At 40.2% G+C, this 13277-nt stretch overlaps 1 protein-coding gene across 1 annotated transcript in view; it reads right to left on the reverse strand.

Annotated features, from left to right (window-relative positions):
• Positions 1-833: 833 nt before the first annotated feature.
• LOC149466411 (kinesin-like protein KIF15-A) overlaps positions 834-13277 on the reverse strand; it is a gene marked incomplete at its 3' end in the record, with an annotated part of 78566 nt that continues 66122 nt past the window's right edge. The window contains exons 19-24 of the mRNA XM_089672544.1: positions 11440-11545; positions 9275-9440; positions 7180-7330; positions 5416-5501; positions 4938-5016; positions 834-920 (exon numbers count right to left, since the gene is read on the reverse strand). Of these exons, the coding sequence (XP_089528670.1) occupies positions 834-920; positions 4938-5016; positions 5416-5501; positions 7180-7330; positions 9275-9440; positions 11440-11545 (675 nt within the window). The remainder of the gene's footprint in view (positions 921-4937; positions 5017-5415; positions 5502-7179; positions 7331-9274; positions 9441-11439; positions 11546-13277) is intronic.

The following is a 13277-nucleotide window of genomic DNA, read 5'->3' on the forward strand; positions in this document are numbered from 1 at the left end:
TATAAATACATCAGTAGTTTATACAGTGATCTTGGTGTAGAGTTATTCACCCTGAGGTCATCACAGAGGACAAGGGGGCACTATTTACGTCTGGAAGAAAATAAATTTAATCTCCAAACACGGAAAGGTTTCTTCACAGTAAAAGTTTTGAAAATGTGGAATAGACTCCCTCAAGAGTTGGTTCTGGCCAGCTCAGTGGATTGCTTTAAAAAAGGCCTGGAATCTTTCTTGGATACACAGAATATAACTGGATAATAACATTGATAAAGTTGGTAAAGTTGATCCAGCGAATATCCGATTGCCTTTTGAGGGATCAGGAAGGAATTTTTTCCATTGCAGGAGCAAATTGGATCATGCTTTGTTGGGGTTTTTTTGCCTTCCAACTACTATTGGTGTAGGATTATAACTTTTTTTTTTCTTATATGGTTGAACTGGATGGACTGTCTTTTTTCAGGCAGACTAACTATGTAACTTAGTGTATATCTGAGATCCCTGGTCTCAGTGCTCTTATGGTATTCAGAAAGCCATAAAAATCTACAGCAATCTGCAGAAACCTCTAGATGCCTAGATTTCATCCTTGCTAGTGGATTTTTATCTTTACAAAGAAAAAAAGGTTTTTTTCAACATTTCCTGGTAAAGTTCCAAATTTCCAGTTTAAAATAAATGTGAGGCACATATACTGAAGAAGGAAAACATGTGAAAATACCCCCCTTCAGCCCCCTTGCAAATTTTACCCTTTGCCTACTAACATGGCCTGGATTTGTGGAAAGGCAAAACAGGTCAATCTATTACTAGAAGTTTGGTGGCATCATTGACACAAATGGAGCTCCTACCTTATCTGAAGAACATTTTTTCTCAAGATTGGTTATGATTTCTTTTGAGGTAGTTAATTGGAGTTCACAAGTTTGTAGCTGTGTGATCTAAATGGGATTAGAATATAAGCAGCATTGCATTATCAGGCATTTTCTAAACCCCACACAGATACAAGGCAGACACATTCAATTAAAAGAAGACTATCAGCAAAACGCATATGATAACTGTATGCTATCTAGTAAACAATGCAACTGTATACATCAGAAAGGTAAAAACAGAATGCAATAATTTGCAAATCTCAAACCCATGTTAAGAAACAAAATAAGGTAATTTTGAAATTGCTGACAGCAACACATCTCAAAAAAGTTGGGGCATGGCAACAAAAAGCTGGTAAAGTAAGAGAAAGAGCCGGAAGAACATTTTGCAACTAATTAGGTTAATTGGCAACAGGTAACATGATTGGCTATAAAAAGAGCATCTTAGAGAGTCAACGTCTCAGAAGTAAAGATAGGTAGAGGTTCACCATTCTGTGAAAAGCGGAGTCTAAAAATTGTTGATCAATTTCAGAATAATATTATTTAATGTAAAATTGCAAAGACTTTAAATATAACATCATCTAGAGAAGGGGTGTGGAAATTTTTTTAAAAAACTACTTGTCCAAAAGGACTAAATTGGGGCCCCAATCTACTTGTCCCTCAAGACAATTTACTTGTCCCGATAAAAATACAGATAATTTTTTTTAACTGCTTAAAACTGAGGTGCTTTTAGGAATGTCTGGGGCTTTTGAAAACAAAAAGGAGGTTTATGGCGACTTAAACTTTTAATATTTGTAACATGTGTTGTTTATCTCCTCCTCACCTCCCTGCCTGGCTCCAGCACCCTACCAAGGGGACTAGCAGGGAGGGGAGAGATCTTGCAGTGTAATGAGCACCAACTGGGCTCTTTTAACGCTCAGCAGAAGCACGTCTGTTGAGCGAGTAAATGGCGGCTCATTGAGGCACCGGCCCCAATGAGGAAAAAAACAAAACAAAAGAAAAAAAACCCATAACTTTATTCCCTCAGGTTACCCTCGCACACAGAAGCACTTTGGTGCTTGGTACAAGCGCATGCTGAACAGCCAAATTAACCTTCGGTGTCCGCTCCTTTAAAGGAGAAGTTCACCTATAAAAAAAAAACCTTTTTAGCATGTAAAGAAAAAAAAAACAAAACTGCATTTACTTTTTTTTTTTTGGAGCCTGGAAAGCATTGCACCAGCGATCAGCAGATCATGGGTGTAAATGCAGGAAGTATCAATGAACTACCAGAGCGCTCAACAGTACCGTGGTAGTTCCGTGAGAACTACAATTGTTTTGCAAAATATAAAAGCGGAGACTTCACCGAGTAAATATGTCAAACCTTAAATCTGCATGCATCCATGAAATGGCAAAAAACTACAGTACCCTATATTTTCCATAGGCAAAGCACTTTCTATAGGGAAAAACTTTCTCAGCATGTATGTGGAAGCAATCAGGTGGCAGCGGAGCCGCCAAAATGCTTCCACCTGACAAACCCTGCTGTATGCCCACAGCACAGCTAAATGCAAAACAAAAACTACCTGCCTGGTACCCGCTGTCCCAGGTGTCATGCAATAAAAACTGTGCATCCCTGTACAGTACATAATATCAAAAGCACAATATTGGATGCCCATCATGTTTAATGTGGTTCTAAAGTTTTAAGTTTTGGGTTTTTTTTTTTAACCTTACTTCATTCTTTTGTGTGCAGGCTGGCAAGTGCTGGGAAATTTGTGTTTGTTAGAGATGTGCGTTGGTCTTCCATGTGCACCTTACAGGTTATAGGTTGGGGTGGTTGCCACATTATTGTACAGTTGATTGAATTGGATGTGGGAACGCAATGAAAGCCTTCAGCTGCCATTGTGCTTTTGCTGGGCATCCCTGTGCCTTTAATGAGGGGTGGGCTCCTTCCAGGCAAACCTGCCCTTAATCTATCCATTATTATATGTGCTCCATTTTAGGATTCTCTGGAAACTAGAGAATTAGGATTGCAGTACACAGAGGCACCTTGGCATAAGCACTGCGGCTACACATACATACCTGTGTGAGGTCCCGATTCATGTGATCACTGATTGGCCAATCAGTGATCACATGAATAGTAGTAAGCAAGATGTCACTTCTGACATCATTGCTTAGTATGTGTAGAATCTGTGAATGATCACAGAGGTCACATGGTACAAGGCTATTCACAACAGCCTTGTACCATGTGACAAGCTGTGACCAATCACAGCTCTCACAGTATTCTCAATGGCTGCAAGAATGCAGTTAGAGAGGAGAGCCGGTAATCTCCCCCACCGGAGGGGACATGTACACTAATCATCAGGGCACTGATGATCAATGTGCCCTGATCATCAGTGTAGCCCCAGCAGGGCCACCTGTCAAAGTCCACCAGTGCCAGCTGTCAGTGCGGATCAGTACTACGTGCCAGTGCCTATCAGTGTCACGTCAATGTCACATATCAGCGCATACCAGTGCACATCAATGCCACATATCAGTGCCCAATTGAGCTGCCTTTCAGGGTCATCAATCAGTGCCAGTCAGTGCCACCTATCAATGCCAATCAGTGCCACCTATCAGTGCTGCCAATTAGTGCCAGCCAGTGCCGCCTATCAGTGCCAGATATCAGTGCCGCCTTTCAGTGCCCATCAGTGATGCCTGTCAATGCCCATCAGTGCCACCTACCAGTGGCTCATCAGTGCCACCTATCAGTGCCCATCACTGCAGTCTCATTAGCGCACATCAGTGAAGGAGAAAAATCACTTATTTACAAAATTTTATAACAAAAACTAAGAAAAAAAATTTTTTCCCCAAAATTTTCAGTGGTTTTTGGTTTAAGAAAAAATAAAAACCCAGAGGTGATTAAATACCACCAAAAGAAAGCTCTGTCACAAAAACAATTATAAAAATTTCATATGGGTACAGTGTTGCATGACTGCGCAATTGTCATTCAAAGTGTGACAGCACTGAAATCTGGAAATTGGCCTCGGCAGGAAGGGGGTATAAGTGCCCTGTAGGCTAGTGGTTAAAAAAAAAAAAACAAAAAACAAATATTAAAAAAATATAAAAATTAAAAATTTTTTTAGAAAAATTATAATTTTTGGTTATAAACTAATGTGGGTTTTTTTTTTTACTAAAAAGATAACTGAATACATTTTGGCCAAAATTTATAAAGATTATTTGCAAAATTTTATAAGAAATTTTTTGGACTTTCATTTATATAGCAAAAAAAAAAAAATCCCAGTGGTGAATAAACACCACCAAAATAAACTTTTATCTGTCTAAAAAAAAAAGCTAAAAATTTCATATGGGTACACTGTTGCATGACCGCGCAATTGTCAAAGTGTGATAGTACTGAAAGCTGAAAATTGGCCTGGACAGGAAGGGGATGAAAGTGTCCAGACTTGAAGTGGTTAAAGCAACACTTTGCCGGACAGTGTAAAAACTTTCAGGGGTGAAGTGAAATACGCATCACATCATGGTCTGAGCATGCAACTTATTCCCATTACCCTAGGCCAGTGGTAGTGTCTCCTGCTGGTCTGGGATGTCACATGGGGGCAATGATCGATAAATCTGTGTAGGCTCTGCCAAATCAACAGGAACCTTATACAGGGCTTTTATTCTTTGGTTCGGGGGGGTGAATAGTTGTGTGAATGATGAAGATTGATGAAAATCGAGATGGGGAGTTAAGCAACTCATTTACAAAAGGAAAGGATCACTTTAGAGTAAAACTATCACAATTTTTTTTTACATTACTAGTAACAAATTAAACATTTCCACTCCTAGAGCCTAATCACACAGATGGTCTTTACTTAAGGATGCTTTTGAAAAAATGCCGGAGGGAAAAATGCAGCAGCTGTACCTATTGTTCTACATAGATAACTACACTGCGTGTAAAAGCAACAGTAAGAAAAAATTATGAAATGCATAGCATGGTTTTATTTTTCTGAGATTTGTTTTTTGCACAACAGCAATGGGTACACATTTTACCTTCCAGCACTTCCCTAGCTTTTCAGCCAGCATGAACTTAAAAAGACACAGACCCTACTAAAGAATCCATGCAAATAACTGCTGTACCTGCAGCTCACACTTTGTTGTCAGCTCAGAGCACTGTTTTTTGAGGATCACATTCTCTTCCAAAACTTTCAGGAGCTCTCTATATATAAAAAAAAAAAAGAATACCATTATAAAAAGAGACAATGGTTACAGAAAGATGAAAGTGCCTGACCCATTACAAAGGTGGTGGTTGTCTTTTTTGTAAAAGTACCCAGCTTAACCTAACACTGGGTGCTTAATTTAAGAGAGAATAAAATCTCTTCCTGTCACTGTTGTCTGTCCAGCTCTGCTTTTCTTGCCCCTCTATTGCCTTTAGAGTGGGATGGGGGCCAATAAGGAGGCAAGAAAAGCAGAAGGTGGTGAGCCACACAGCAGAATTTTTCCAGCAGCATCCAGTTTAAAGTAGACAATTTATAGTAGTAGCCTCTGCATGGAGGCACTGGTTGTGGCTGGACAACTGTAAGTGTGCTTTAATTATAATGTGATTTTGCTTATTTACTTGGACTTGTTTTCTTTGTCTTCTTCCAGTTGAGATTTCAAGTTTTGTCGGTGTTCTTTTTCAGTCTCCAAAAGCTCCAAAAGATTCTGCAGATAAGTGAATAAACATTCTTTTAACTAAAAGGTTTGTTCTATTTCAGGTTTGCCATTTCACAGAAAACAGACTTAGGCATGAGAGGATTAAAAAAAAAAAAAAAAAAAAAAAATCAATGGGTGGATGGAGCAGTTTTATAAAAATTATATTCTCACTAGTCGCAATCGTTTTCCTTCATATAAACTAAGTTTTTTCCCACCCACTCGAAAGCCATAAAAATGCAGGTCTGGAAGATCTTGCTTTTCTGATGACTGTGTGACCAGCTTGAACCACCTGTCGACCAGCAATTGAACTTTTATTGCTGGCCGGTGGTTCTGTTGTTCCTCTGCAACGTACCTGTACATTGCAGGGGAACTTCAGGGTTTACTGGTGATGTTCGTGCCGTGGTTGGACACAACACTAGTTTGTCAGCACGCTCAAAGCCAATGATTTGGATCATGAGGTGGGTCAGGTAATGGAAGCTCCTATGCTTGGCATATACTTTTTTTCAGGCAGAGATTTCTGCATCCACATTGATAAATGTGAATGAAGGAATCGGTTAGGCTCTTTTTCTCATTCAGCCCATAGGATAAACGAAAGAAAAAAGATTATTATATATATGCTCATCATTAGGAATGTGGCAGAAACTCCTAATGCTGGCTATACACATAATGTTTTTAAAGAATACCAGGACAGTTCAAACACCCCCCAAATTACCCCTTTTTGGACAGCTGACACTCAAAGGTATTTGATAAGAGGCATGTTGAGTCTTTTGAAGATCTTATTTTTTGCCACAAGTTTTTGGGGAAAAAAATAAATTTTATTTATTTTTTACACAAAGTTGTCACTTTACTAAGATATTTCTCACACACGTCATAGGTTTACATGGCATTACAGCCCCCAACCCCCCCAAAAAAAAAAAAAACAACCCAACATTCTGCTACTTCTCCTTTTTGGCCTAGCAGCGTACCGAAGCCCAAAATGCAATAAGCACCTTCTGCATTTCAGAGGGCGTAACTTGCGCATTTGTTTTCCTAACTGCCTATTGCAGTTTCGGAGGCTAAAATAGCCACGACAGAACAATCACCCCCCAAATGGCCCCTTTATGGAAAGTAGACTTGCCAATTATTTGCTACAAGGCATGACAAGCATTTTGCAGATCTCATTTGCTGCACCAATTTTTTTTGGAAAATGAAGACAGAAAACAAAAAATTATTTATTTTCTGTTTCCATTTTTCAAAACCTTGTGATATAAAATTAGATCTGCAGAATACACACCACCATACTTCTTATCAAATTCTTCGGAGTGCCTAATTTCCAAAAAAGGGTCATTTGGGGGGAGTGTTTGGGGGCCTGGGATTTCAAGTGCAAGAATCCTGCCAATCTAAATAAAATCTATTTTGCGTGGGCTAACCCTTTAATCAAATTTTATGCCCAATATACTTTGCTTCTGTCACATAATACAGTACGCATGTCCATCTTAAATAAAAGAAATGGCAGAACATGTAGGTCAATTAAAAAGTTTGCTGTGATTGAGAAAATAACAAACCTGGGGGAAAAAAAAAGTGCCTAAAACATGTGTGTGTGTTTTGAAGTGTTGGAATGGGCTGACCATTTCATTATCACAGCTTTGGACTTCTCAGCCTTAGGGACCGTTAAAGGAAAAACAAAAAAGAACATCACAGATCTTACACAAAGTTCAGCTTTCACGGTTTCATTCTCACGTTTGCTGTCAGAAAGCTCTTGTTTTAGTTGATCGGATTCAAACTTCATAACTTCTTCCAAGTTATCATAACTATCTTGAAGAGATCGCTTCTCCTCCAACAAACTTTCATGCTCCAACCTAATTTATTAAACAGAAGTAAAACATGGCTTGTTGGTCCATATCTCAGATTGTGACCATTTAACAGACATATTTACACAACGTAGTTTAAGATCCATTTAAAACAGTTTCCAAAACCACTCTCTACATAATTATACTACATCTTTACCTATCAGAGAGCATTATGACCCCCTAAAAATGTATAAAAAAACCAAACAAATACGAGTATGTTAATTTCAGTATACCATAATGTTATGAGGTTTTGGTAATATTCATGGGTAGTTATGCTCACACTTATCCAAGTGACAAGCTCTCTCTGAAATTCTGAACATACCTCTGCATCTATAGCCACATGGGTATTCCAGCCGTCATTCAATGTGCCAAGGCAGATATTGATTTTCCAAGAAAGTGTGAGGGTGTATACATTTTTTTGATCATTTGACATGAAGATTGGATTTAGCCAGTGGTGTGGCTATAAAATGATGGGGGCCATGTTCCTGACACTCACTGAACTAAAGAAATTGTGTAAAATACTTTTCTTAGAGTACAGTATAGGACACAGGCCCCATTAATGTCTTCTTAGCCATCAACCTAAAGTGATATTAAAAAGTTGTTTGTCTTTTTTTTTTTAAAAAAACAACAAACATGTCATACTTACCTGCTCTCTGCAGTGGTTTTGCACAGAGCAGCCCTGATCCTCCTCTTCTCGGGTCCTCCACCGGCTCTCCAGGCCCCTCCATCCCAAGCCAGTGTCCATTCATACACAGAATGCGACTCTCTCCTCATTGGCTTACTGGCAGTGATTGACAGTAATGGGAGCAATGGTAACTTTTGGTACAGGCAACTTTTTAAGGCAGAACTCCTCACTCCAGGAAGGTATACACTTTCCTCCATGGAGGTGTCTTTAGGGACTGGGACTAGCCAGGATTCGAATTTCTGCTTCCCTGAACCTGTAGAGCACTCTGCAGCTAACTACACAGGTTTGCACTGCGTTATCAAGGGAAAGGGCCACAGGCAGTGCTGAAGGCAAAATTACAGAAGCTGCAGTCATATTGCTACAGTGGTGCTTATGCAGTCAGGTGGAGAAGAGATATATTCATATGAAGAACCAAGCATAGTTTTTAGTCTTCCAGTAGAAACAGAATCCTAAAACAGAAACCTGCTCTCGGTAGAAAGAGGTTGTTCATCACCTAACGACATTAACAAAAACCTGATGACTGCTGGGAGTGGGAGGGGTTATTTGGGCTGTCCCAACAACGGTTTACCACTGTTCTCACCTTAATGTGGCAGCATACAACCCATGCTCAAAATTTAAGGGAGCCTGTGTCCTATACTGTATGATTAAGAAACATTCAGTAAAATGTGACCAACTACTACTAGCTATATGGCTTGGATAAAGAGAACCTACACAGACCTATCATGGTCATATAAACAGTCAACTCCAAAATTCCTGCATTTCTAACCAATACTGCTATACTTTAGCAGTGGCTCATTGGGTCAAGTCTTTTTGTGAGTTCATTTAAGACCTAAGATACAAGAACAATCTGTGCTCTAACAGGTTAGGAGCAGGCGCTTGTGTAATACACCTGCCAGAAAAGGCCTCTGCTATGCCTCTGAGATTGTTCCCCCCCCCCCAGCTGGAGCCTCAGCCACATGTAACAGGGCCGTGGTGGGTGGGGTTTATGCTCCAAGTCGAGAAATGAAGCACAGAGAAAGCATTTCTGGAGAGAATTAATAGTATGCGCCCTCTGCTACCAAAGGTTTGAGATGCAGTTCCCCAGCATATTCAACATGTTTTGCTTTGTAAACACTACAGCTAAGTTGCACTTTGCTCTACAGGCATAGAAAACCAAAATGGCTAGAGGGGCAAATTATTGCTAAAGTTATTTTAAAAAATGCAAATGAAAACATCAGAATGTCTTCCACTGCAACTATTGGCTTGTACCCACTCCAATCATGTAATACCTGACATTGTCCAATTGCAGCTGCACATTTATGTGGCGGTCAGACAGTTCACTCATCTCCTTTTCTTGTTTTTCTTTGTATGAACTATACTCCATCTTCACAGCCCGAAGCTCGCGGTCTGCAGACTGAAGTACTACACGTAGATCGTGGACCTCGCTTTTCAGAACTACAAACAGAAATCCAGCCTTCACAAATACTATACATAACATTATGAGGTAAACACTAGGATTAAAAATAATATCCATTGTTACTTGGCATGACAGGTTGTACTCTCCAGCGCTCCAGGAATCAATTGCCAAAGGAAAGCCAGGGGAACCTGGGCAAAAGGTGGCCTATGGATAGCGTTTTGGGGATGCAGCCCTCCTCAGACAGGGAAATCAACAATTGGAAAAAGAGTAAACAGGTGGCGCAAACACCTAGTGCATTATATTATTTAGTAAAAAGTAAAAAAAGGCGAAAACATACTCACAGACATAGCATGTTTGTAAAGCTTAGTATGGAAATTGAGATGGCCACAACAGTGGGCAGGGTGTTCCAACTGTCAGTGTGGTCAACACTGACGCGTTTCGGGGACAAGTCTCTTTCCTCAGAGCTAATCGCTGATCTCTGAGGAAAGGGACTCGACCCTGAAACGTGCCACACTGACAGTCGGAACACCCTGCCCACTGTTGTGGCCATCTCAATTTCCATACTAAGCTTTACAAACAAACATGCTATGTCTGTGAGTATGTTTTCATCTTTTAGACTTTTTAATAAACATTGAATAATGCGCTAGGTGTTTGCACCACCTGTTTGCACTTTTTTAATGTTACTTGGCAGAATTTGTTACAAGAAACAGTAAAATCCCTTAGGTAAATAATAGTTTACCCACTGATCCTTAAAGTGTATTTGTGTCAACATGCATCTAAATACAAAGCATTATTTAAATTTTGTATTGAGAAAGGGTTAGATGATGAGAATCACCCTTGGTGTCCTAGTGGCCACTGTCACCAGGACAGTAATCAAAGAATAATCCAAATATTTAACAGAAGGAAAATCTTCCAATAAGAAACCTTATTCTAGTGACAACACAGAAAAAAAAAAAAAAAAAAACATGTTTATTAACATGAAACACACTTATAAACTCTGCTGAAAGCATTTTTAGATTTAGGACTCCTTCATTCATGTGGTAGCCCTTGCCACCCCTTTGCGGTTGTGAATTGTTTTTCAGAGGTATTTGACAGTTGAGGGAGGAGACAATGTCACCTCTTGGCTGATTGTTTTAACCCTGTAAATTCCATACCTTCATGCATTACATGTGGTTGCAAGGCTGTTGCAACATGGCCTCTTAAATGGATTGTGTTTGAAGGTAATACTGCCTACTGAATGTAACATCCCTTTTAATTTTGAAAGTGCTTGCAAAACAAGAGCATCACCGCTGTGGCATGTGTACAATCCTGAGCAGCTGCATACTCTTCATTGGGTGAGTGGGTGGTTAAACCACAGCTCAACTACCTACTTTAAATTGCCCCTGGCTGCACATGGAAGCAAGCCCTTAGTCTCCCACAAAGGGCCCTTTCCAAGAGGAAGTCAGTCTGGATTGTCTATCAGTTTTTCCAGAAGGATCCAGACTGAATCATTATGTATATCTAAGGGCGGGTGAATGTAATGGATGCAAGTTAATTTACACTTACATTTAAGTCTGTGTGTAAATACAGAAGTGGTTGAGAAATGTTTTTATTGTCCCCTTTGGCAGCCAGATGGGCAGTACACATGTTGGAATGCATTGGAGCAACACAGTTGTGCCATTCCCATTAAAACAGCCCAGTTGTTAAACAAAAAAATACAAGTATTCAGGAGGTGCCAGTTTCTCCTCCTAAATTCCTGCACTGCTCTGTGAAAAGCAATCCACTGGGGACCACTCTTCATGAAGAGACCCAAGTGTACACAAGCACTTAATGAGGCAAAAAATTATCTGCACAACAAACACAGTCCATGTGTCCTTACTTTTAATGAGAACACAATTAGATTTCACCTGCTGTGCCACCTGCTGTGATATAGGTTATAGCATCGTTAGCATACAGGGCTTGACATTAATAACTTACTGCATTATTTGCTCATCCGCATTTTACATGCTATAATTATTAATTGGGACACATTAAAGACCACCCTCCAGTATTGCTTACCATCTTCTCTGCTTTTAAAGTCTTGCTGCTGTTTTTCAAAAACATTAATCTGTGCAAGAAGTTCTTGATGCCTGTTGTTCCAACTTGCCCTTTCTGATGAAAAAAGCTGTATAATACAAGATCAGGTTTGTTGGCAGATAATGGACAATAAGTGCAAAAGTCTGTCATCTCATAGGATTTTTGTACTACCTATAAAATCGCTTTCTTGAAGTCCATTGAGGAACATGGTAATTTCAGAGACTGTCACGTTATACTGCTGCCTACAGGAGGACTGGACACCCATATGAAAAGGGCCAACTTAGGAAACCATTTCCTTCTCGAAGCATGCCTGTTTTGTGGGAAGGCAGAACCAAGAGCATACAAAGAATAGAGTGCACAAATCACCATTTTCTTTCTCATCCAAAGAGGGACACTGGAATTCAGAATGTTAGAATGTTATCTGGAGGGTGAGCAAAAGCAAACCAAATACTAATAAACCCACATAAAAACAACAGAAATGGGGACTACCTGCAGCTCAAAGAATCTCCTAAAAGACATTATACCACCAGAAGCTGGTATCAGATGAGTCCAGAACATCCACCTGGTAAAATTTGAAGAACGTGTTAGCAGAAGTCCAGGTGGCAGCCTTGCAGTTCTAGGAGAGCCGATGCCAAAAAACCCAAGAAACATTCAGACCTAGTAGAATGCACCTGGACAAGAAAGGGGTACACCCAATCCCTAGACAACAAGCCATGATGCTATGTCTGAGCCTCAAAGAAGCTGGCTCCTTCTTTGGGCATCATGGGTCACAGAGTCAGTCAGGGAATATCCGATTACTAAAAAAAATCCCTTTTGAACTAAAGTGCCAAGAGAACAAATTTCAGGTCGCGCGGAGTCACAGGGGGCGTTAACAGGGGAAGCCACCCTGCACAAAGGTCTTGTTCAAAGAAATGGGAATCTAGTGACCTCTGGGAGAAAGAGCAAGCCCAGAAACCTGGCTCTGAAGGGTGCTAAGGGCCAGATGCTGATCAAGACTCATCTGCAAAAATACTGGGAAAAGTTTCTCCACTCACATCAAGTGAAATATGCCTTACAGGTGCAGTGAGGGGCCTTGCAGGAAGAAGACTTCTTAGCTTTTAGCATTGTGGGATCACTGACTCAGAAGTGCCTCTGTTCCTCTGGGATTCAAAAACCATTCCGTTAAGGCCAGCAACCGTGAAACAGTGTGGTATATCAGTCTCTGAGACAAAAGAGCCAGAATATGTGAAAAAGCTCATGGAGCATCTGCCAAGAGTGTTATCAGGTTGGAGTACCACATTTCTCTGGACCAGTCCACAGCTACATATGAGGATCACTGGAATGCCCTCAATTTGAATTTTGTGAAACAGAGGCAGGATTTTAGCGGTGTAAAAAGGCATAGATCAGGGTGTTCTGGCGGGAAATCATCTTGATATCCCACAAAGGGAATGCCCTGAGAGAGCAGTAAGGCTAGCGTAGGGGCAAGTATCTTGGTGAATACATGGAGGTGCAGAGGATAGTAGAGGGTGAAGGAATCACTAATGCGCTAGAAAATGGGCATGTGCAGATAAGAATCCTTGATGTCCACAGAGCCCAGAAAGTCTCCTTAATGAATGGATAGTGTAACAAACCTGGTGGGTTTGATTCTAAATTCCTTAAAAAGTAAGCAGATCAAAGTCCAAAAACCCCTTTTTGCTGCTCCACTATACATAATATTTGTTATGTATAGTAGAGCAGCAGTGCAAGGCTTTAATGTACTTATGCCAAGTAATGCTAATATGATGAATCTTTTTAGCTGACAGTTGCCTGTCCGTGTGTGTGTGGACAGGCTGTAAACAATT

This window comes from Staurois parvus, unplaced genomic scaffold (genome assembly GCF_062004578.1).
Source record: "Staurois parvus isolate SC_StPar_1 unplaced genomic scaffold, SC_StPar_1.0 ptg000130l, whole genome shotgun sequence".
In the NCBI taxonomy this organism is placed as follows: domain Eukaryota; kingdom Metazoa; phylum Chordata; class Amphibia; order Anura; family Ranidae; genus Staurois; species Staurois parvus.